Source organism: Hemitrygon akajei, chromosome 7, assembly GCF_048418815.1.
Source record: "Hemitrygon akajei chromosome 7, sHemAka1.3, whole genome shotgun sequence".
Classification (NCBI taxonomy): domain Eukaryota; kingdom Metazoa; phylum Chordata; class Chondrichthyes; order Myliobatiformes; family Dasyatidae; genus Hemitrygon; species Hemitrygon akajei.
The window spans coordinates 15,531,322-15,557,543 of NC_133130.1; the positions used below are offsets into that span (position 1 = coordinate 15,531,322).

The 26,222-nt window shown below is 43.6% G+C and overlaps 1 protein-coding gene across 1 annotated transcript in view; it reads right to left on the bottom strand.

Moving 5' to 3' along the window:
• cd109 (CD109 molecule) overlaps positions 1–26,222 on the bottom strand; it is a 247,971-nt gene that overhangs the window by 64,389 nt on the left and 157,360 nt on the right. The window contains exons 22-23 of the mRNA XM_073050423.1: positions 18,405–18,546; positions 7,809–7,985 (exon numbers count right to left, since the gene is read on the bottom strand). Coding sequence (XP_072906524.1) covers positions 7,809–7,985; positions 18,405–18,546 — 319 coding nt within the window. The remainder of the gene's footprint in view (positions 1–7,808; positions 7,986–18,404; positions 18,547–26,222) is intronic.

Here is a 26,222-nt window from a genome sequence, read left to right on the forward strand (position 1 = left end):
ATGATGCAGTGTGTAGTGAGACTGTGAGGAAGAACAGGCAGATGATAGGACAAAATTACTGTCAGTGGGATGAGATCAAGTATAACAAAGGGGAAAATTGAAAAGTGGGGTGAATACATGACTGAACATGTAAATTTGAATGTACTCAGTATACGGAAAAGATTATCTTGTAGCACAGTTAGAGATTGGCAGGTATGATGTTGTGGGCATACTGAGATGTGGCTAAAAAACATTATAACTGGGTGCTGAACATCCAAGGATACACTTTGTTTCAAAGGGACAGGAAAGTAGGCAGAGGGGGTAGGTCTGTTGGTAAAAAATTAAATCAAATCCTTACAAAGAAGTGCCATAGGATTGGAAAATTTATAATCTTTGTGGGTAGATTTAAGAAATTGCAAAGATAAAAAACCCTGAGTGAAGTTATATAGAGGCCACCAAACAGTAGACTTTTTTGGACTACAAATTACAAAGGGATATATAAAAGGCATGCCTAAAGGACAATGTTACGATAGTCATGGGGATCTCAATATGTAGGTAGATCAGGTTGGTCCGCATGATGCCTTTTAGAGCAGCTTGTGGTTTAATCCACTAGGGAAAAAAAACAGTTTTGGATTGGTTGTTGTGTAATGAGGTAGATTTGATTAGGGAGCTTATAGTAAAGGAACCTTCAGAAGACAGTGAACATAATATGATAGAATGCACCCCGCGGCTTGAGAAGGGAAAACTAAAGTTAGATGTATCAGCATTACAATGGTGTAAAGAGAATTACAGAAGCATGAGAGAGGAGCTCGCCAAGTTTGGTTGAAAGAGGACACCAGCAGGGTTAACATCAGAACAACAATGGCTGGAGTTTCTAGGAGCAATTTGGATGGCACAGGATAAATGCATCCCAAAGATGAAGAAGTATTCTAAAAGGAGAGTGACAATTTATTGCTGACAAGGGAAGGCCAAGGCAACATAAAAGCAAATGAGATGGCATATAATGCAACAAAATTAGTGTGATGTCAGAGAATGAGAAGCTTTTTAAAAACCAACAGATCACTAAAAAGCAATGAGAGAAATGATGAAATATGAAATGAAGCTAGACAATAATATAAAAGAGGATACAAAAAGATGTTTCAGATATATAAAGAGTAAAGGAAGAGCAAGAGTGGATATTGGACTGGTAGAAAATAATGCTGAAAAAGTAATAATGGAGGACCAGGAAATGGCGGACAAATTAAAGAAGTATTTTGAATCAGTCTTCACTGTGGAAGACATCAGCAGTGTGCCTGAACCTGAAAGGTCTGAAGGTAGATAAGTCACGTGGTCCAGATGGATTATAGCTCAGGATTCTGAAAGCGGTAGCTGAAGAGATTGTGGAGGCATTAGTAGTCATCTTTCAAGAGGAGTGGAAAAAGATGCACAGTGTTAAAACTCAGTCAGCTCCAACATGGCACTGATCTCCCCAGAAATCAGGACATCTTCAAAAGGCAATGCCTCAAAAAGGTGGCATCCATCATTGAGAACCCCCATCAGCCAGGACATGCTCACTTCTTATTACTACTATTAGAGATGAGGAACAGGAACAGGAAGACACAAACTCAGTGCTACAGGCACAGCTTCTTCCCTTCCGCTATCAGATTTCTGAATGGACGTGGAACCCATGAATGTTTCCTCACTATATTTGCTCTCATTTTGCAAACAATAAACCTGATTCTGATTCTGATTCTCACCATCAGGGACGTGACCTCTTCTGATTACTACCAGCAGGGAGGAAGTACAGGAACCTGAAAACCCGCACTCAACAATTCAGGAGCAACTCCTTCCCCTCCACCACCAGATTTCTGAATAGTCCATGAATCAATGAACACTTGCTCACAATTCATTTTTCCACTCTTTATTTAACCTTTGTAACTTATAGCTTTTATTATTGTCCCTTGCACTGTACTGCTGCTGCAAAACAACAAATTTCACAACATATGTCAGTGACAGTTGGCACGTGAACCAGATGTGGATCAATTTTCTAATGGGCAGGCTTAAGCTGTTGGGGAGGATTTAAACTGATTCGGCAGATGGGTGGGAACTGGAGTGAAGGGTCTCAGGATAGGAAGGATGGCAACAAAGCAAAGATATCATGCAATCAGACTGTCAGGAAGGACAGGTAGATGACAGGACAAAATTGCAGCCAGCAGGGTGAGTATCAGTGTATTAGGGATGCAGAATCAAAAAGTGTAGCAAATACAGTACTCAAAGTGTTATATCTCAATGCACAGAGAATAAGAAATAGGTGGAATGTCTTTTTGCACTATGACATATTGTCAGGTATGATGTTGTGAGCATCACTGAGTCGTGGCTGAAGGATGGTTGTAGTTGGGAGCTGAACGTCCAAGGTTACACATTGTATCGGAGGGATAGGAAGGTAGGAAGTGGGGATGGCATGGATCTGCTGGTAAAGAATGACATCAAATCAGTAGAAAGATGTGTCATAGGATGGGAAGATATTGAATCCTTGAGGGTTGAGCGAAGAAACTGCAAGGGTAAAAGGATCCTGACGGCAGTTCTATACAGGCCTCCCAAGAGTAGCTGGGGGGTGAACCACAGATTACAACAGGAAATAGAAAAGGCGTGATAAAAGGGCAATGTTATCGTCATGGGAGATTTCAACATGCAGATCAATTGGGAAAATTAGGTTGGTAATGGATCTGAAGATCATGAATTTGTTGCATGCCTATGAGATGGCTTTTTAAAGCAGTTGGCCATTGAGCCTACTAGGGAATCAGCTATACTAAATAGAGTGTTATATAATGAACTGGAGGTAATTAGGAAGCTCAAGGTAAAACAAGCCTCAGGAGGCAGAGATCACAATATGATTGAGTTCAACTTTAAATTTGATAGATAGAAAGTTAAGTCTGACAAAGCAGTATTTCAGTAGAGTGAAGGAAATTACAGTGGTATGAGAGAAGTGTTGGCCAAAGTAGATTGGAAGGAGATGATGGTAAGGATGACAGCAGAGCAGCGATGGCATGAGCTTCTGGGAAAACTGAGGAAGGTGCAGGATAGATGTATTCCAAACACCAAGAAATATTCAAATGGCAAAATAGTACAACTGTGGCTGACAAGGGAAGTCAAAGCTAATGTAAAACAAACGAGAGGGCATGGGAAAACTAAAGATTGAGAAACTTTTAAAAAGAGTCATTGGGAGGGAAAAGATGAAATATGAGAGCAAGCTAGCAAACAATATCAAAGTGGATAGTAAACGCTTTTTCAAGTATATAAAAAATAAAAGAGAGATGAGAGTGGATATAGGACAACTTGTAAATGAAGCTGGAGAAATACTAACAGGGATAAGGAGATGGCAGGTGAACTAAATGAATGTTGAAGGGAAGAGAAGTGAGTGCAGTTCCTATTACAAGGGAGAAAGTGCACAGAAAGCTGGAAGACCTAAGGGTGTGTAACTCATCTGGGCCAGAGGAACTGCACCCTAGGGTTCTGAAAGAGGTAGTGGTGGAGATTGAGTAGGCATTAGAAATGATATTTAAAAATCATTGGACTCTGGCATGATGCCAGAGGACTGGAAAATTGCAAATGTTACTCAACTCTTTAAGAAAGGAGGAAGGCAGCAGAAAGGAAATTATAGACTAGTTAGCCTGACCTCAGTGGTTGGGAAGATGTTAGAGTCAATTGTTAGGGATGAGGTGATGGAGTACTTGGTGACACAGGACAAGATGGGACAAAGTCAGCATGGTTTCCTTAAGGGAAAATCTTATCTGACAAACCTGTTGTAATTCTTTGAGGAGATTACAAGTAGGATAGATCAAAGGGATGTAGTGCATGTTGTATATTTGGACTTTCAGAGGGCTTTGACAAGGTGTCATGCATGAGGCTGCTTACCAAGTTACATGGAATTACATGAGAGTTACTGGCATGGTTAAAGCATTGGTTGATTGGTAAGAGATAGTGAGAGGGAATAAAAGGATCCTTTTCTGGTTGGCTACCAGTGCCTAGTGGTGTCCTGCAGGCGTCGGTGTTGGAACCACTTCCTTTTATGTTAGAAACATAGAAAACATACAGTACAATCCAGGCCCTTTGGCCCACAAAGCTGTGCTGAACATGTCCCTACCTTAGAACTACCTAGGCTTTACCCATAGCCCTCTATTTTTCTGAGCTCCATGTAGCCATCCAGGAGTTTCTTAAAAGACCCTATCGTTTCCACCTCCACCATCGCCGCTGGCAGCCCATTCCACGCACTCACTACTCTCTGCATAAAAAGCTTACCCCTGACATCTCCTCTGTACCTACTTCCAAGCACCTTAAAACTATGCCCTCTCGTGTTAGCCAATTCAGCCTTGGGGAAAAGCCTCTGACTATCCACATGATCAATGCCTCTCATTATCTTGTACCCCTCTATCAAGTCACCTCTCATCCTCCATCACTCCAAGGAGAAAAGGTCGAGTTCACTCAACTTATTCTCATAAGGCAACATCCTTGCATCCCCAATCCAGGCAACATCCTTGTAAATCTCCTCTGCACCCTTTCTATAGTTTCCACATCCTTCCTAGAGGCAACCAGAATTGAACACAGCACTCCAAGCGGGGTCTGACTAGGGTCCTATATAGCTGCAACATTACCTCTCGGCTCTTAAACTCAATCCTACAATTGATGAAGGTCAATGCACTGTATACCTTTTTAACCACAGAGTCAAACTGCGTAGCAGCTTTGAGTGTCCTCTGGACTCATACCCCAAGATCCCTCTGATCCTCCACCCTGCCAAGAGTCTTACCATTAATGCTATATTCTGCCATTATGCTTGACCTACCAAAATGAACCACCTCACACTTATCTGGGTTAAACTCCATCTGCCACTTCTCTGCCCAGTTTTGCATCTTATCAATGTCTCGTTGTAACCTTTGACAACCCTCCTCACTAACCACAACACACCCAACCTTTGTGTCATCAGCAAATTTACTAACCCAACTCTCCACTTCTTTATCCAGGTCATTTATAAAAATCACAAAGTGTAGGGGGCCCAGAACAGATCCCCGAGCACACCACTGGTCGCCGGCCTCCATGCAGAATATGACCCGTCTACAACCACTCTTTGCCTTCTGTGGACAAGCCAGTTCTGAATCCACAAAGCAATGTCCCCTTGGAACCCATTCCTCCTTATTTTCTCAATAAGCCTTGCATGGGGTACCTTATCAAATGCCTTGCTGAAATCCATATACACTACATCTACTGCTCTTCCTTCATCAATGTGCTTAGTCACATCCTCAAAAAATTCAATCAGGCTCGTAAGGCACGACCGGCCTTTCACAAAGCCATGCTGACTATTCCTAATCATATTATGCCTCTCCAAATGTTCATAAATCGTGCCTCTCAGGATCTTCTCCATCAACTTACCAACCACTAACGTAAGACTCACTGGCCTGCAATTTCCTGGGATACCTCTACTCCCTTTCTTGATAAGGGAACAACAACCGCAACCCTCCAATCCTCCGGAACCTCTCCCGTCCTCATTGATCAATCACATGTCAATGATTTAGATGATGGAATAGATGGCTTTGTTGCCAAATTTGAAGATGGGGGGGATAGGTAGTGTTGAAGAAACAGACAGGCTGCTGAAGGACTTAGACAGATTAGGAGAATGGGCAAGAAAGTGGCAAATAAAGTACAATGGTGGAAAATGCATGGTCATGCAGTTTGTTAGAAGAAATGAATGTGCAGACTATTTTTTAAATGGAGAGAAAATCCAAACATCTGAGATGCAGAGGAACTTGGGAGTCCTTATGCATAACAACCTTGCAGGTTGAGTTAGTGGTGAGGAAGGCAAATGCCATGTTCACATTCATTTCAAGAGGTCTAGAATACAAGAACAGGGATGTGATGCTGAGGCTTTATAAGGCATTGGTGAGGTCTCACCTTGAGAACTGTGAACAGTTTTGGGCTTCTCATCTGAGAAAAGAGATGCTGGCATTGGAGTGGAGTCAGGGGAGATTCACAGGGATGATTTCAGGAATGAAAGGGTTATCATATGAGGAACGTTGATGGCTCTGGGTCTGTACTTGCTGGAATTTAGAAGGAAGATGGGGGATCTTATTGAAACCTTGCAAATGTTGAACCACCTAAACATGGTACATGTGGAAAGGATGTTTCCTATGGCGGGGGATTCTAGGGCAAAAGGGCACAGCCTCAGGATAGAGGGGTGTCCATTTGAAACACAGACACAGAGAAATTTCTTTAGCCAATGGACAGTAAACTTGTGGAATTTATTAACACAGGCAGCTGTGGAGCCCAGTTCATTGGGTGTATTTAAGGCAGAGTTTGAGCGGTTCCTGAGTGGAAATGGAATCAAATGCTATGGGGAGAAAGCATGGAAGTGGGGCTGAGGAGGGAAAAAATGATCAGTCATGATTGACAGTGCAGACTCAATGGGCCAAATGGCCTTATTCTGCTCCCATGTCTTATTGGCTTATGATAAACCTGATTCTGATTCCAATTGACCTCCCCCTACAATCATTCAACCTTGATCCAGTGACATTTCGAAGTCAAACTCATCAACGCACCGAGCTGTAATAGCATCGCGCTAACCACTACGCTATCATGGTTCTTGACTACTTGGGTGAGGTGAATGGCTGACCTGCTTTTCACTGATCCTCGGGATAAAAAAACGTGAGTGATACACTCATGACAACATTATAATACAAATGTGGTTGTGCCATTCCAATCATATAGATACACGGCCAAGAACACCCTCCAGCACCTCCACTTCCTCAAAATACCAAAACACCTAGGCATGTTCCCTTTGACTCTCACCAACTGTTATTGATGCCCTCTAGAAAGCATCCTATTCACATGCATCACGGCTTGGGATGGCAACTGCTGTGCCCGAGACTGCAAGAAACTGCAGAGAGTTGTGAACCCAGCACAGAATGGAAACCAGACTCTGCTCCATGGACACTGTTTATATTGCTCAGTTGCTCACTGTAAAGCAGCCAACAGAATCAGTGACCCCTCCGTCCCCGGTCATTTGTTCACAACACACACAAGATGCTGGGGGATCTCAGCAGGTCAAGTAGCATCTATGGAGGGGAATAAACAGTCGACATTTTGGGCTGAGACCTTCATCAGGACAGAAAATGAAGGCAGAAGCCGGACATCCTCTCTCCTCCCGTTTCAATGGGCAGAAGATACAAAACCCTGAAAGCATACACCATCAGGCTCAAGGACAGCTTCTATCCCACTGTGATAAGACAATTGAATGGTCCCCTCGTAAAATAAGATGTACTCCTCACAATCTACCTCATTAAGACCTTCCACCTTATTGTCTGCCTTCACTGCACTTTCTCTGAAACTGTAATACTTTATTCCGAATTCTGTTATTGTTTTCCCTTGTACTGCCTCAATGCACTGTGTAATGAAAAGATCTGTATGGACGGCATGCAGAGTTTTTCACTGCATCTTGGTACATATGACAATAGTTAACCTATTTACCAGTTTACCAAATACAACTGGCAAATTTATCAATTTACCAAGACAAGTTGTTCACCTTATCTTATTATATAGGACAATAATAAATTTGAATAATAATATTTATTGTGCTTTTTTATAATTATTGGGTTCTTTATCTTATTAGGATTTTTTGCACTGCAGCAAATCTGGAGTAACAAATATTTCATTTTACTTTACTCTTGTGTACTGGAAATGGCATTAAACAATCCTGAATCTCTTGAATCATTGAATCTTGAATTTACCAAGTTATTAATTAAACGAAACAAGTTTTTCTCTGTACATTGGTACTTAAGACAATAATAAACCAATTTACCCACCTTGGACCATGTAGTGAAAAGCTTTTTCCTTTATCTCCTCGGTCACTTGGTTTACAGATGTCAAGTACTGCATGATGTAGATGTTTGGAGCAAACATAATCATGTTTTGTTCACCACAGCCGTAGGGCATCTGAAGCAGGTTTTCCAAGCCATTAATGGAAGGTCCCAATATATCACCTGAAAGAAAGAACCAAATATCAGAAGACACTTCCATTCAGTTTTTTTTCTGAAATTGTCTCTTGCCTTAAGCACATCTGCACTTAAGATACGGTTTTCTGTTCCAGGACATCAGAAATTTCCTCCTTTTTACAGAAATAGTTTCCTTTCTGCTGAAGTTGATGGAGCCCAGTCTTGCATCTTGTACTCTGGAGAGCATTATGGCTGGATGCATTAGCATCTGGTCTGGAGGCGCGAATGCACAGGATCACAAGAAGCTGAAGAAGGTTATACATTCAGCCAGCTCCAACACCGGATGAAAACTTTCTTTAACCAGAGAGCGGTGAACCTGTGGAATTTGTTGCTACAGGCAGCTGTGGAGGCCAAGTCTTTAGATATATTTTAGGCAGAGGTTGATGGATTCTTGATTGGTCAGGGCATGAAGTGATATGGGAGAAGGTAAGAAATAGGGGCTGGGAGGGAAAATACATCAGCCATGATGAAATGGCAAAGCAGACTCGATGAGCCAAATGGCCTAATTCTGCTCCCATGTTTTATGGTCTTATAGTCTAACTCTCCCCAAAGTTGAGGGCTTCTTCAAGAGGTGGTGCCTCGTGAAGTGGTAACTATCATTAGGAACCTTCGTCACCCAGAATGTGCCCTCTTCTCATTACTATGATTGGGGAGAATATGCAAAAGCCCAAAGACACACTTTCAATGTTTTAGGAACAGATTCTTACTCTTTGCCATCGGGTTACTGACCAGTCCATGAACACGACCTCACTATTTTACTTTTGCACTGCTTTAAAAAACATATAACTTGCATTAAATTTTATGTCTTGCATTGTGCTGTTGCCACAGACCAACGCACTTCATGGTAATGAAGCTAATTCTAATTCCAATCCTGATTCTGATTCAGATTTAGATTCTGATACTGATTCTGATTTTGAACCCTTGTTCTGGTCCTTCTGCTTTCACCCCACCTCCCCTCCAGGCAGAACAGAGTCCTCATCGTTCACCCTTAGAGCCACCGCATCCAGCATATCATCCGTTCGTATTTGCACCAGCTGCAAATCAGCCACATCTTGTCCGCCCTACCCTCTTCTGCCTTCTCCAGAGACCAGTCCCTGATGATTCACTGTCTGCTCATCCCTCCCTGAACCCGTTCAGCATGTACTAGATGGACAGAAGGGCCTGTTTCTGTGCTGTAATGTTCTATGACTATATTTCTTATTATAATTTATTGTATATTTTATGTTAGTTCTTAATTCTATTTCTTATTCTAATTTATATTACATTTGATGTAGTGCACGGTATTGATGTCAACAAATATCAAATTTTATGACTTTTGTCAGTGATATTAAACCTGATTCTAATTCTGATTCTGTTACTGGAGAAAATCAATCAGTAAGGCAGAATTTCTGGGGGAAAGCATCAGTGAAAGGTCGGAACCCTGCTTCTGAACATTGCCAGCAATTCCAGATGTTACCTCAGATTTCCAGTTCTGCAGTGTGTTTTCTCTTTTTGCTGTTTCGCTCTCCACAGATGCTGCATGATCTGCTAAGTATTCTGATTTTATAAAATAGAACATTACAGCACCGCACAGGCTGTCTGTCCCACAATGTTGTGCTGACCTTTTAACCTTCTCCAAGATCAATTTAACCTTTCCCTCCCACATAGACCTCCATTTTTATGTTATCCATGGGCCTTTCCACGAGTTTCTTAAATGCCCCTAACGTATCTGCCTCTACTGACACTCCTGGCAGGGTGTTCCAAGCATCCAGCACCCTCTGTATGAAGAACCTACCTCTGACTTCCCTCTCCACCACTGTACTCAAAACACATTAAAATTACGCCTCCTGGTATTTGTGATTCACATTTTTAGTATCCTGTGTGTTGGCAGTTTTTTTAATCACAAGAGGGGGTGAGAAAGTAAAGGTTTAAGGGGAACCTGAAGGGCAGCTTTATCACTCAGAGGGTAATGGTTATATGGAATGGGCTGTCGGAGGAAGTGGTTGGGGAAGGGAGGTACTATTGCAATGCTTAAAAGGCATTTAAACAGGCACATGGATAGAAAAGGATTTGGGCCAAATGCAGGTAGATGGGACCTGATCAGGTAGTCAAACTGGTCGGCGTTAGCATGCAAAGGTTGGGCCAAAGGGAGCTTATCTGTGATGTGTAACCCTACAGTTCTGTCTGAGGTATCAAGCTCCTGTTATAGAACATAGATCAGTACAGCACAGTGCAGGCCTTTCAGCCCACAATATTCCAAATGTGGTCTAACCAGAACTGCATGGAACTGCAATATTACTTTACAGTTCTTGAACTCAGTTCCCCAATAGAATTGTGTAAATTGATATGACGGATTGATGGGTGGACAGCCAAAGACCTTTTCCCAGGGTGGATACTGCTAGTACAAGAAGGTATAATCTTAAGGTGACTGAAGGAATGTATAGGGGGGGATGGCACAGGTATGTATCATACACACATGGAACGCCCTACCAGGGCTAATGTTAGAGGCAGATATATTAAGGATGTTTAAGAAACTCTTAAACAGACACATAGATGATAGTAAAATGGAGAGCTATGTGGGAGAGAAGTGTTAGACTATTAGTGGTGTAGGTTAAAAAGTTGGCACAACGTCACTGACAGAAGAGCTGGTACTCTGCTGTAATGTTCTATGTTTTTTGTTCTCAACAGGCAGACCAAGCTTATTGAGGAGTGGGTTTGGGCATTCCAGGAACCATTAACAAACCACTAGGGGAACTTATCAGGTGAGGCAGCATCTGGAAAGGGAAATGGGCATCAACGTTCTGGATTGAGATCCTTCAGAAGGAAAATAAATCAGCTATGATGGAATGGGGGTGCAGATTTGACAGGACCAAGTGGCCTAAATCTGCTCCTACGTCTTACAGCATTACAAACACATATACTGCCCTGAGATTCATTTTCTGGTGGACCTTCACAATAGATACAAGAAATACAACAGAATCAATGAAAACACACAGTGAGACTGACAAAGAATCAATTTGAAAAAGATAAACTGTGCAAATGCAAAATGTAGAAATAATACTGAGAACATGAGCTGCAGAGTCCTTGAATGTGAGTCCATAGGTTGTGGAATCAGTAAATTGTTCCAAATCGGAGATGTACCATTAGGTTGGAGAGCCATTAGATGTGCCGTAACATTGGAGAGGGTTCAGAGAAGAGTCACGAGAATGATTCCAGGAATGAAAGGGTTACCATATGACGAACGTCTGGCAGCTCTTGGGCTGTATTCCCTGGAGTTCAGGAGAATGAGGGGGAAATCTCATAGAAACATTCTGAATGTTAAAAGGCCTGAACAGATGAGATATGGCAAAGTTATTTCCCATGGTAGGGGAGTCCAGGACAAGAGGGCACTACTTCAGTATTGAAGGATATTCATTTAGAACAGAGATGTGGAGAATTACTTTAGTCAGAGGATGGTAAATCTGTGGAATTTGTTGCCACGAGCAGCTGTGGAGGCCAAGTCATTGGGTGTATTTAAGGCAGAGATAGATAGATTCTTGATTAGCCAGGGCATCAAAGGGTATGGGGAGAAGACAGGGGAGTTGGGATGACTAGAAGAATTGGATCAGCCCATGATTGAATGGCAGAGCAGACTCAATGGGCCAAATGGCCTACTTCTGCTCCTATATCTTATGGTCTTATGGTACTATAGGTTGAAGCCTTGTCTGTTCTCTCCCATAGATACCACCACACTAATTATACAGTACTGTGATAGTAGCATTTAAAAGGTACTCAAATGGACACCTCAGTAGCAGGGAATCTTCCATTCATTATGTGCTACGTCATTTGACATAGGTGATTATGGTCTTTCCATGACTATGATTGTTCTTGGCAAATTCTTCAACAGAAGTGGTTTGCCATTGCCTTCTTCTGGGCCGTGTCTTTACAAGACAGGTGACCACAGCCATTATCAATACTCTTCAGAGATTGTCTGCCTGGCGTCAGTGGTCACATAACCAGGACCGTGCACCAGCTATTCACATGACCATCCACCACTTGCTCCCATGGCTTTACGTGACCCTGATCGGGGGTTAAGCAGGTGCTACACCTTGCCCAAGGGTGACTTGCAGGCTAGCAGAGGGGAAGAGTGTCTTCTGCCTTCTTTAGAAGAGATGTATCTCCACGCTGCTACCCATTCCTATGTTTTACGGCCTTGTAAACATACGTATGACCCCTGTGATTCATTTTCTTGTGGACATTCACAGTGGATACAAAGAAACACAATAGAATCAATGAAAACTACACACAAAGACTTACAAACAACCAATGTGCAAAAGAAGATAAATTGTGCATATACACTAAATAAATAAATAAATAAACAAACAAACAAACAAACAGACAAACATTGAGAACATCAATTGTAGAGTCTTTGAACATGAGACATTGAGTTGTGGAATTAGTAAATAGTTACAACTCAGAGATCTGTCATTAGGTTGAAGCCTCATCAGTTCTCTACCATAGATTCCGCCACACTACCTATAGAGTACTATGATAGCAGAATTTAAGAGGTGCTTACGTAGATACCTCAGCAAGCAAGGTAAAGAGGGAATTAAACAAAAGATATTCTACTGGTACGATGCTGGAAACCTTGAGCAATTTCATCAGCACTGGAAAGGAAAGCCAGAAATGGTCTCATGGTCTTCATCGGGATTTCAGCCTGAATCTTTGACTGTGCAATTCTCCCCACGGACGCTGCCTGGCCTGCAGGGTTCCTCTGCCATTTCGTGTGTTATCCCAGATTCCAGCATCTGCACAGTCTCCTGTGTCCCTGTGCGAGGATGCTCGTTCCTGGAAGGTCAGTGACCTTATCTGGTAAATGCTGCATCTGGAGGACCAATAGCAAAGGAGGCTCATCCAAGTGAGAATGTAAGATGGGAAACAGACTGCACTATTGATCTGAAGTCTGGCAGGAACTTATGCCCTTGGGAGAAGGCAAAAAGAAAATTAAATTCGAGGGGAATGTATTCTGTATCTGCCTATTTCGGATGAGATGATTGGACACAGATGTGTACCGCAAAATATTTGTATCCAGAAGGGAGGAAAAGGAACCAAAAGGCTTTGTAACAATAAGATACAGAGCCCAAAATAGAACAGCTGGCTCAGGATGACCATTTAGATGAGAAACACATGCTGCACAAATCTGGTAGCACGAATACTGATTGATGTTCTGGGAACATGATATTCATCTCCACGCCCACCTGCCCTCCACCTTACGCAACTTTGTGGCCGGCACAGTAGTTCAGCGGTTAGCGCATCGCTTTACAGCAGCAGCGATCAGCAATCAGGGTTCAATTCCTGCCGCTGTTTGCTCTTTCTCCCCGTGACAACGTGCGTTTCCTCCAGATGCTCCAGTTTCATGCCACGTCCCAGAGGTGTACTGGTTAGGGTTAGTATGTTGTTGCCAGAAGCATGGTGACACTTGCGAAACTGCCCCCAGCACAACATATTTCTGACTGCATTGCTTGTTGACACAAAATGGCTCACAATACTCCAACTATAGTTTGACTCTCAGCATTATATGCTTTTATATTCTAGTCCTCTTGGAATGAATGTTAACATTGTGTTTGCTTTCCTTACCACTGACTCAGTCTCGGAGTTTACCCTAAAGGAATGCTGACCTAAGACTCCTAAGTCCCTTTGCACCTCTGATTTTTGAATTTGTGCCCAATTGTAAAGAAATACATAGCATTATTATTCCTCTCAAAGTAGATAACCCCACACTTCTCTATGCTGTATCCAATCTGTCACTTAGAGTCATAGAATCATAGAGAAGTAGTGCACAGAAACAGGCCCTTCGGCCCATCCAGCCCATGCCCAACCATTTAAACTGCCTACTCCCATTGACCTGCACAGGGATCATAGCCCTCCATACCCCTACCATCCATGTACCTATCCAAACTTCTCTTAAACATTGAAATCGAGCTCACATACTGGCTGCTTGTTTCCCACTCTCACAACACTCTGACTGAAGAAGTCTCCCCCCCCCCCCCCCATGTTTCCTTTAAACTTTTCACCTTTGAATTGAATTTAATTGATTTTATTTCTTACATCCTTCACACACGAGGAGTAAAATTATTTATGTTATGTCTCCGTCTGAATGTGCAATTTATAGTAATTTGTAATAAATAGTATGTAAAACAGGACAGTCAATATAGCATAGAAATACTATTTTATCAGCATGAATTAATCAGTCTGATGGCCTGGTGGAAGAAGCTGTCCCGGAGCCTGTTGGTCCTGGCTTTTATGCTGCGGTACCGTTTCCTGGATGGTAGCAGCTGGAACAGCTTGTGGTTGGGGTGACTCGGGTCCCCAATGATCCTTCGGGCTTTTTTTACACACCTGTCTCTGTAAATTTCCTGAATAGTGGGAAGTTCACATCTACAGATGCGCTGTGATGTCTGCACCACTCTCTGCAGAGTCCTGCGATTGAGGGCAAGTACAGTTCCCATACCAGGCAGTGACACAGCCAGTCAGGATGCTCTCAACTGTCCCCCTGTAGAAAGTCCTTAGCAGCTGGGGACTCATGCCAAACTTCTTCAACCGTCTGAGGTGAAAGGCGTTGTTGTGCTTTTTTCACCACACAACCAGTATGTCTAGACCACATGAGATCATCGGTGATGTGTATGTTTCACTCTTAACCCATGACTTCTAGTTGTAGTCCCACTCAATCTCAGTGGAAAAAGCCTGTTTGCATTTACCCTATCTATATCCTTCATAATTTTGTATATTTCTATCAAATCTCCTCTCAATTTTCTACGTTCCAAGGAATAAAGACCTAACCTATTCAATCTTTCCATTGCACAGATTCTAAATTCCCTCCGAAGTATCAAACTCTAGAGGTGTCAGGGGTGACTGCGTTGGCAGCATTCCACTCCTACCTAGATCCACTGACGCACGATATTGATGCATCCTGTCTGGAGGCATCAGCGCTTGGTATGACAACTACTCCACCTGTGACCACAAACAAACTGCAGAGGGTTGTAGGCACGCTCAGCGTATCATGGAAGCCAGCCTCTCCTCTATGAACCCTTGTCAGTACTTCTCACTGCCTTGGTAACCAACTGCATTAAGTTCCATGTCACATGACGTGGGCAAACATGATCGTTCTCGGCAACTGTTTCTACAGAAATGTTTGCCTTTGCCTTCTTCTGGGCTGTGTCTTTACAAGACCTCAGCCATTATCAATAATCTTCAGAGTTTCTCTGCCTGGCATCAGTGATCGCATAACCAGGACATGTGATGTGCACCACCTGCTTCCATCGATTCATGTGACCCTGATCTGGGGACTAAGTAAGTGCTACACCTTGTCCAAGGGTGACCTGAAGGCTAGCAGATGGAAGGAGTGTCTTACACCTCCTTTGGTGGAGCCGTACCTCCACCCCACCACCTGTAATGCCGCCTTGATAATGCAGCTATCATAATCAAAGATCCTATAATCTACCTGCATTGCACTTTCTCTGTAGCTGTTACACTTCATTCTGTATTGTTAAAGAACAGCACAGCACAGCACAGGCCCTTTGGCCCTTTAACCTCAGCACGGCAAGTTAGTGTAGAGGTTAGCACAATGCTTTACAGCACCAGCTGTAAAATCTAAGTTTGATTCCCACTGCTGTCGGTACATTGTCCCTGTGATCATGTGGTCTTCTTCCAGTTTCCTCCCACCTTCCAAAGATGTAGAGTTAGGGCTAGGGAGCTGTAGGCTGTCATGTTGGCGTTGGAAGTGTGGCATCTCTCGCAGGCTGCTCAGCACAATCTTCACTGATTTGATTTGAAGCAAACAACACATTTCACAGTATGTTTTGATGTATGTATGATAGATAAAGCTAATCTTTAATCTGCTCCAAAATCAATTGGACCCCTCCTTCCCACATAGCCCTCCAGTTTAATTTCATCCACATGCCAGCGCACAGCGGTTCCTCTGGCAACATCTTCCAGAGAGTCAATCATTTCAGTTTTTCTACTTATTCTTGTTATCTTCATTTTGTTTTTGAAACGGTTGCAGCCTGTGACTTATAGTCTGAAGTTCAATCGAGTGAGCTAGCATTCTGCTGTCCTGAAGAAACGCTGAGAGAGAAATGCAAGCATGAGCTACCAAGAGGAGAAGCTCACAGCTGAGAAGAGGGGCCACGATAGACCTCATCTCTTCCCGATTAAAGTGTTGAGGATGATTGAAACATGGAGTCAAATGCAGAGGAGAGCAAGTGGTTCTTGCAGGGGCCTCTGGGTTCCATTTGCTGCCCTCAGAGGGGCCACTGGTTTGAGTTGCTGCCCTCGGAAGGGTTGCTGGTTCAAATCGCTTCATTCGGAGGGGCCGCTGTTTCGAGTTGCTTCCCTCAGAAGGACAGTTGTTCGAGTCGTTGCCCTCGGAGGGGCCACTGATTCGAGTCACTGCCCTCAGAGGACCTGCTGGGTCCTGACGCTTTTGAAGCTGTTATTGAAATTCTGAGATTTACGGATTAGATTGTAGTTCAAACCATTCGTACTTCATATTGGCATCTTCCACTTCTGTGTGTTTTTTTTGAGTTCTCGCCCATTATTTCTTGTTGCCAAATAGCGGACTGAGAGCTTGGGGTTTGGTATTCTTGTCGCGTTAGTTTTCTTCTCCTGTTAGTTTTTGTGCGAGGGAGGGGACGGGGGAGTTTGGAGCTTGCGAGTTTTTGTTTCTTTTTCTTTTCGTGTGGGGGGGGGGATTGAAGTCTTTCTTTCAATTGCTTCTATAGTTTTCTCTGTTTCATGGCTCTCTGGAGAAGACAAATCTCAGAGTTCTATTTTGCATACATACTTTGATAATAAAATGAACCTTTGAACCTTTCTGCCTTTGACACTGTTTTACCTTGTTCTACCTCAATGCACTGCGTAACGATCTGAACACTATGCAAGACAAGCTTGTCAACGTAGTTATTTTATTTAGAGATACAGCACTGTCATAGACCCATCCGTCCAACGAGCCTGCGACGCCCAGTTACACCCGCGTGTTCAATTCCCATCTCTGTATGTAAGGAGTTTGTACCTTCTCCCTGTGACCGCGTGGGTTTCCTCCGGGTGCTCCAGTTTCTCCAACATTCTGAAGACACACGGCTTAGGAGTTTGATTGGTCTTACGCTGCTGGCATTTAGGGCAACAATGAAGGTCCTCCCTCTTTGGTGGTGTTCAGAACTTCCTTCATCACGTCAGTAACTTCATCTCGGCTATCGTTACAGTCAATCATGCAAGTCCGGGGTGGAGACTCAGGAATACCACCACACTCAGATGTCGAATGATTCTTCACTGCTACTTCCGTAACAATTTTGTTTAACCAGTCAGGTTTGTTAGCCCTGAGCTGAAACCCTAAACCTGGAGGACAGATGGGCCACTCTTAGACTGTCCGCTACCTTTTGACCCTGCCAAGAGCCGAAGTATAAAGCCCTGACTCCAGCCAACATAGCTCATTGGGTCAGTGAAGTATTCAAGCCTCCAAATCACAACAAGATAGTGGTCGTCTTGGAGGGGGTTCATTGGTTGCACGGGCATAATTGGGCGGTGTTGGCTCGTTGGGCTGGAAGGACCTGTTACCGTAGTGTGGATGGTGGGTGCCTGGAATGTGATACCAGGCTGGTGCTGAAAGCTAATAAAACAGAGGCACTTAAGAAACTCTTAGATTGGCACCTGAACGTGCAGTGCAAGACATGGGCATTTGTGTAGGTAAAAGGCATCGTTTTAGCTAGGTGTGTAATACATGAGATTCTGCAGATGCTGGAAATCCAGAGCAACACACACAAAATGCTGGAGGAACTCAGCAGGTCAGGCAGCATCTATGGAGAGGAATAAACAGTCGATGCTTCTGGCCAAGACCTTTCATCAGGACTGGAGAGGAAGGGGGAAGAAACCAGAAAAGGTTTGGGGGGATGGGAGTAGCTCACACTAGCATGTGAATAGATGAGTCATAGAGTCATAGAAAAGTACAGTATAGAAACAGTACTTTCAGCCCATCTAGCTCATGCCAACCCCTTTAAACTGCCTACTCCTATTGACTTACACCAGGAACATAGCCCTCCATACCCCTACCATCCATGCCCTATCCAAAAGTCTCTTAAATGTTGAAATTGAGCTTGTGTGTGCCACCTGTGCTGGCAGCTTGTTCCACATTCTCACGACCCTCTTAGTGAAGAAGGTGGGTGGGTGGGAATGAAGTAAAAATGAAGTTTAATTAGCTTAACATGATATTGTTGGCTGCAGTGGCTGCTCATGTCCTGTCCCATTCTAAATGCTATGGTTCTGCGTTGTAGCAGAAAGCTTACTGAAGGGTGAAATCCAGTTACATGTTTTGAGTGGAAACTGATATTTCGTAAGGTCAGTTATGCTGGAACAGGCAGCTCACTGGTGAAGACGGGCAGGCTGTTGTCTCCTTACCAATCACAGTGACATAAGCCCTCTCGCTGCCTTTCACGACGTTCAGGGGAAAGTTGAACTGCACTTCCTTGGTCCAGAGCTGATCGTTGTCTTCCACCACGATGAGGTGGGCCTTGGAGAATGACTGCTGTATCCCTTCAGCCTTGAGACAGAGAGAAGCAAGCACAGTGTTACACATCCTCACACACATCACAGTATGGGAATCTCCAATAGGCTCAAAGAGTCATAAAGAACCACAGCACAGAAACAGGCTCTTCAGTCCATCTACTTCTGCCTACCCCCAGCAATACACACCCGGACCATAGGCCTCCATAATGGTGCATTGAGGTGTAGAATTGTTACTTTTCTTGTAGTTTAACTTTCCTGAGCTTGTTTGTAACTTTATATAATCAACTACACTCAGTGGTCTCTTTATAAGGTACACCTGTACGCTTGTTAATGCAAATATCTAATCAGCCAATCATGTGGCAGCAACTCAATGTACAAAAGCATGCTGACATGGTCAAGAGGTTCAGTTGTTGTTCAGACCAGACATCCGAACGGGGACAAAAGGTAGTCTAAGTGACTTTGAACATGGAATGGTTGTTGTTGACATGGAGGGTGGTTTGAGTATCTCAGAAACTGCTCATCTTCTGGGATTTTCATGCGCAACATGTGTGGATTATGACTAATTACGTAATCATGTGTGGATTATGGAATAGATGGCTTTGTGGCTAAGTTCGCTGACGATACAAAGACAGGTGGAGAGGCTGGTAGTGCTGAGGAAACAGAGAGTCTGCAGAGAGACTTAGATTGGGGGAAAGGGCAAAGAAGTGGCAAATGAATTACAATGTCAGAAAGTGTACGGTCATGCACTTTGGTAGAAGAAATAAACGGGCCGACTATTATTTAAATGGGGAGAGAATTCAAAGTTCTGAGATGCAACGAGACTTGGGAGTCCTTGTACAGGATACCCTTAAGATTAACCTCCAGGTTGAGTCGGTGGTGAAGAAGGCAAATGCAATGTTGGCATTCATTTCCAGAGGAATAGAGTATAGGAGCAGGGATGTGATGTTGAGGCTCTATAAGGCACTGGTAAGACCTCACTTGGAGTACTGTGTGCAATTTTGGGCTCCTTATTTAAGAAAGGATGTGCTGATGTTGGGGAGGGTTCAGAGAAGATTCACTAGAATGATTCTGGGAATGAGAGGGTTAACGTGTGAGGAATGCTTAACCACTTTTGGACTGTACTCCTTGGAGTTTAGAAGAATGAGGGGGGACCTCATAGAAACATTTTGAATGTTGAAAGGCATGGACAGAGTGGATGTGGCAAAGTTGTTTCCCATGGTGGGGGAGTCTAGTACGAGAGGACATGATTTGAGGATTGCAGGGCGCCCATTCAGAACAGAGATAGGAAAAAAAATTTTAGCCAGAGGATGGTGAATCTATGGAATTTGTTGCCACGGGCAGCAGTGGAGGCCAAGTCATTGGGTGTATTTAAGGCAGAGATTGATAGGTATCTGAGTAGTCAGGGCATCAAAGGTTATGGTGAGAAGGCGGGGGAATGGGACTAAAGGGGAGATTGGATCAGCTCATGATGAAATGGCGGAGCAGACTCGATGGGCCGAATGGCCGACTTCTGCTCCTTTGTCTTATGGTCTAACAGTCTCTTGAGATTTACAGAGAATGGTGCAATAAACAGAAATAATATTCATCCAGTGAGCAGTAGATCCGTGGGTGAAATCGCCTTGTTAATGAGAGAGGTCAGAGGAGAATGTTCAAGCTGACAGAAAGGCAACAGAAGCTCAAATAACAATAGTGATGTGCAGAAGTGCATCTCTAACATACAACAATTGATTGGCCACTCAGTGTATATACATGAAATTGTTCGGTAAATTTTTGCAGTAATTACATTTGCTTCTGTATTTTTTCCAGAAACGCCCTAGTTTTCAGTATCAAGTGTCACACCATTTAAATCTGGCTTTTATAGGTTGGTCTGAGTATAAGACGATCATGACTGCTTTTTCCAATGTCTTATTTTGTTCATTCTTTCTTCATGGAACACTCAATGAAATTGCTTAGCAATAGGTTTTATGCCTCATCCTTGACTTCCGAAGAACCTCTGGGCATCAAAAGCATCAGTATACAATAGTACCCCTCCTATCCATGTACTTCTCTTAAATGTTGTAATCAAACCCACATCCACCACTTCTGCTGGCAGCTCGTTCAACACTCTCACCACCCTCTGAGTGAAGAAGTTCCCTTTCATGTTTCCCTTTAAATATTTCACCTTTCAACCTTAACCCATGATTTCTAGTTTCGGTCTCACCCAACCTCAGTGGAAAAAGCTTGCTTGCATTTACCCAATCTATACCCCTCGTAATTTTGTATACCTCTATCAAGTCTTCCGTCATTTCCCTATGCTCCAGAGAATAAGGTCTTAACCTCTTCAACCTTACCCAATAACTCAGGTCCTCAAGTCCTGGCAATATCCTTGAAAGTTTTCTCTGCACTCGTTCAATCTTACTGATAGCTTTCCTGTGGGAAGGTGATCAGAACTACATTAAAGGTCCATGAACTAATGATGGCCTTTGGTTTCGAGGCAAATCATAGAGCAAATAAAGATTCAAGATTGTTTAATGTCATTTCCAATACACAAGTGTAAAGGAGAATGAAGTAATTGTTACTCCAAATCTGATGCAGCACAAAAAACACAATAAGATAAAAAAAAGAATAATAATTAAAATCACAAATCATGTAAATATATAATATACTGTAGCTTATATACACAGACTGACTGTACCTCTATAAAGTGACACTAGGCACAGGAGTGTATACATAAATTGACTCTGACAGGAAATTATTAAGTAGTGGTGGTTGGGGGTGTGGAGAGGTGGGTTAATGGGTGGAGGTGTTGGTCAGCCTTACTCCCTGGGCAAAGTAACTGTTTTTTGAGTCTGGTGGTCGTGGTGTGGATGCTATATAGCCTCCTCCCTGATGGGAGTGGGATAAACAGTCCATCAGCAGGCTGGGATCTTTCATGATGTTACAGGCCCTTTTCTGGCACCTTTCTGGTACCGTGAAGGTGGGTAGGCTGGTGCCGGGGATGTATTGGGCAGTTTTGACTACCCGCTGCGGAGCCTTACTGTCCGCTGCAGTACGGTTTCTGCACCAAGCAGAGATGCAGCCTGTTAGGACGCTCTCTACAATGCATCTCTAGAAGGCCATGAGTATGGATGTGCAGAGTCCAGCTCTCTTCAGCCTCCTCAGAAAGCTTTCCTGATTATGTAAATTGGGATGCATATGAAATTCACAGAAACGTAAGTCCTGTAAGAGGCCATTTGCTTCACATAGGACATTGAATACAGTACTCTCCATCAGAGGGACAATCCCTTCAGCCCCCGTGATGCCAATCTATCTAACCCCAAGCACAAGACATTTTACCGATGCTGGAAACCCAGAGCAACACATACAAAAAGCCAGCTTGTCCTCCTTTACCTCCTCTCACCTTCTTATTCTGGCTTCCATTCCTGATGAAAGGTCTCAGCCTGTTAGTTCTTCCCCAAAAATGATACTGCTTGACCTGCTGAGTTCCTCCAGCATTTTGTGCAGAGTTCTAGCATCTGCCTGAATATGGCCTACTATATATCCCTTGATTTTCTGCCCGCTCACGTGCCTGGTGAGATGTCTCTTAAACATTATCATTGTATGTCCTTTCACCATCACATGTAGGAACAAATTCAAAGCTCTCTCTATTCTCCTTGTGTGAAAAAAAGTGCCTCATAAACTTGCTTTAAAATTCACCCTCACCACCCTCCTGCCCCCAACAACCTTAAAGCTATTGAGAATTTGACATTTCCATTCAGGATGGGTCCCTACTTAGATGGAGTCATAAGATTTCAACATAGAACAGGACAGCTCAGTGCAGGCTCCGTGGCCAACAATATTGTTCTTCTAACCCTTCCCTCCCACATAACTCTCCATTTTTCTTTCATCCATGAGTCACTTAAATATCCCTAATGTATCCTGGGATGTCCGGACTGTCTTACTCAGAGAGGTTAGAGAGACTGGGCTTGTACACGCTGGAATTAAGGAGATTGAGAGGGGATCTGATTGCAACATATAAGATTATTAAGGGATTGGACAAGATAGAGGCAGGAAATATGTTCCAGATGCTGGGAGAGTCCAGTACCAGAGGGCATGGTTTGAGAATAAGGGGTAGGTCATTTAGGACAGAGTTAAGGAAAAACTTCTTCTCCCAGAGAGTTGTGGGGGTCTGGAATGCACTGCCTCGGAAGGCAGTGGAGGCCAATTCTCTGGATGCTTTCAAGAAGGAGCTAGATAGGTATCTTATGGATAGGGGAATCAAGGGATATGGGGACAAGGCAGGAACCGGTTATTGATAGTAGATGATCAGCCGTGATCTCAGAATGGCGGTGCAGGCTCGAAGGGCCGAATGGTCTACTTCTGCACCTATTGTCTATTGTCTATCTCCCTCTACCACCCTGGCAGCACTCTTCAGGCACCTGACACTCTGGGTAAAATCCCGACCTCTGACAAAGCCATACTCTCCTCCAATCACGTTAAAATTATGCCCCCTTCCATCAGCCTTTTTCACCCTGGGGGAAAAAGTATCTGGCTGTCCACTCAATATATGTCTCTTATCATATTCTACATATCTATTAAGTCACCTCTTATCCTCTTTCACACCAATGAGCTTAATCAACCTTTCCTCATAAGACATGTTCTCTAATCTAGGCAGCATCGTGGTGAAGCTCCTCAGCATTCTCCCTAAAGCTTCCACATCCTTCCTAAAATGGGTGACCAGAATTGAGCACAATATTCCAAGGCACAAGAGCTTCTGCAGATGCAGGAAACCCAAAGCAATACATACAAAATGATTGACGTACTCAGCAGATCAGGCAGCATCTCCGGAAAAGAATAAACAGTTGACATATCAGGCCGAGACCCTTCATCAGGATAATATTCCAAGCACCGTCTAACCAGTGTTTTCTAGAGCTGCAACATTATCTCACAGCTCTTCAACTCAATCCCTCGACTAATAAAGTCCAGCACACCCCAACTTTGATTGGAGGGATGTCAGAAGTGGATTTTTTACACAGAGGGTGCTGTGGTATACCCTGCCGGGGTGGTGGTAGAAGCAGATAGATAAGGGACATTTAAGAGGCTCTTATACAGGCACTTGGATGAAGGAAAAAAAATGAGGTTTACATGGGAGTGATGGGTTAGACTTATCTTGGAATAGCTTAAAGATCAGCGCAACATTGTGGGTCAATTGTGGGGAGAAGGCAGGAACGGGGTACTGATTGTGGATGATCAGCCATGATCACAGTGAATGGAAGTACTGGCTCAAAGGGCCGAATGGCCTACTCCTGCACCTATTGTCTATTGTCAAAGGGCCTGTATTGTGCTGTATTGTTCTATTTTCTGAGTTCTTCTGCACCGTAATCCTGTATTTCTAAATTTCTTCACCTCTCCCCTCCCCATTGCTGTTCTACATCCCTTTTTCTCCTCAGCCATGTTCCCTTCAGAGGCTTCACACATAATTTATCAGGCCCTGCTTCGAAATAGTTACACCAGCTATCTTCTGCCGCATGCCTTTCCCACATATCCACTGATGTGGCTGACAGGAATATCCCTAATTGCTCAGCTTGCTTGAGGCTTTTTTTAAGTTTAAATCCAGCCCGACACTCGTGGTCCAAGTTAAACAATCCCCTTATGCCTGCATTGCAGGGAGAGCTCCCAGATTTTTAGAGATCTGGGCCATGCATCATCTGTAACACATTTGTAACATCTGAACTAATTCAACCTTCTCACTGCCGCACCTTTAGGTAAACCCCAGCGGGTCCAACTGTGTTGCTAGGATTCCAAATACTGGATGTTTCATCATGTTCAGCTGGCTTCAGTGAGGCTCTTACATCACGGTAACTGTGGCCCAGTGGGTAACACTCCTCTCTCTGAATCCTACGGTCAGTGGTTCAAATCCCCTTCAAAGACTTGGATGCAAAATCTTCACAGGCCCTGGGGGGGCTGCCATTCCAAGGAGATGTGAACTACAAGGAGCTATAAGGGAAGGTTGGACAAGCTTGGAGGTTGGAGTGTTGGAGGCAGAAGGGAGGCCTGATTTTGGACAAACTTGAGTTGTTCTCCCGGAGCATCAGAGCCTGAGGGGAGGCCTGATTGAGATTATAAAAATTATGAGAGGCTTAGAATGGGTAGACATCAGATTTTTTCCCCCAGGAAAGAAATGACAAACATCAGGGGATATGCTTTTAAGGGTTACCCACTGGATTTCTGGTAAGATGGCGATGCATTCACATGCAGCAGCCTCTCGGGGGGCCAACCAAAGGTGCTTTTTTACTTTGTTAAATGTGTTTATTATGATTGCAAGACAATTCTGCTCCAAGAACTACAGGGCTACTCATCAGTGAGCAGCTCGTTGATCAGACTCGCTGGACTGCTGCCAGTGGCAGAGCCAGCCCAGGTGTCAAAGGGGCCAGCTGGGATGGCGGTAAAGAAGCCAATCAGGACGTCAGAGAAGTCAGTCAGGATGTCAGAGGAGCCGGTTTGGGTATGGACGAACTGACCTGGCTGCAGACTCTGTTGCTTCCTGCTAGTGAGAAGCGTCGGAGTTGGTGTACGGAGGCAGCACGCGGTATAACCGAAATCACTTGAAATCTGTTGGACAATGACGATGCAAGTTGCCGCAGGCCTGTTGCCCTTGTCTGGTGATGTGGGAGCTGTGTGGCCTTGGCTGTAGCGAGGACTAGGCCTCGAGCCGCAGGCTTGCCCACTGCTGCAGACCAGGTAAGGAAACGCCAGAGGCAGTACAGCATGGTATCCACACTCAGCAATGGCTGGCCTTTCCGGTCAGAGCTACCCTCCCGTGTTCGAGTGGTGGGATGACAAGCTGGATTGCGTGCATCTGCCCACTGCCAGGAGACTGTACCATCAATGATGGGACATGTCACTGAGGGTCTTAGAATTTTTTTTTTAATGTTTTTTCACGTAAATATGCTTCCTTTCTCACTATCTTTAACGTGCTATTTTACTTGCTTTGCACCTTGGCCACGGAGAAACACTGTTTCATTAGCTGTATGATAATGAATGATAATGATAATGTTGAATGATAATTAAACTTGATTTGATTTGATTTGAAGATTAGAAGGGGAAGTTGCAACATAGAACATAGAACGTTACAAAACAATATAGACTCTTCAGCCACAATTTTCTTCCATCATTTTAACCTACTCTAAGATCAATCTAACCCTTCCCTCCTACATAACCCTCCATTTTGCTATCATCCATGTAAAAATTTCTAAGAATTTCTTAAATGCCCCTTCTGTATCTGCCTCTACAACCACCCCTGGCAATCACCACTCCTTTCAATCACCACTCACTGTTTAAAAAACTTAACTCTGACATCCACTCCCTTAAATGTTCCTCCAGTCGCTAAAGATTATGCCCCATTGTAATAGCACTTCTGACCCGGTAAAAAGTCTCTCCACTCGATCTCTGCCTCTTATCATCTTGTACACCTCTATCAAGTCACCTCTCATCCTTCACTCCAAAGAGAAAAGCCTTAGCTCAATCAATCTTTCCTCAAAATCAAGGCAGCATCCTGTTAAATCTCCTCTGCACCCTCTCTAAAGCTTCCTATAATGAGGCGGCTAGAACACAATTCAATTGATTGGAGTATTGTGCAGATGTAGGAGAAATGTGTAGGGCTGTCAGTACTATTAACTGTGGTAACTGTTCAGGCTAACAAAATGGCTTCTCTGTATTGTTATAATGAAATGGCTTCTCTGTAATATTACT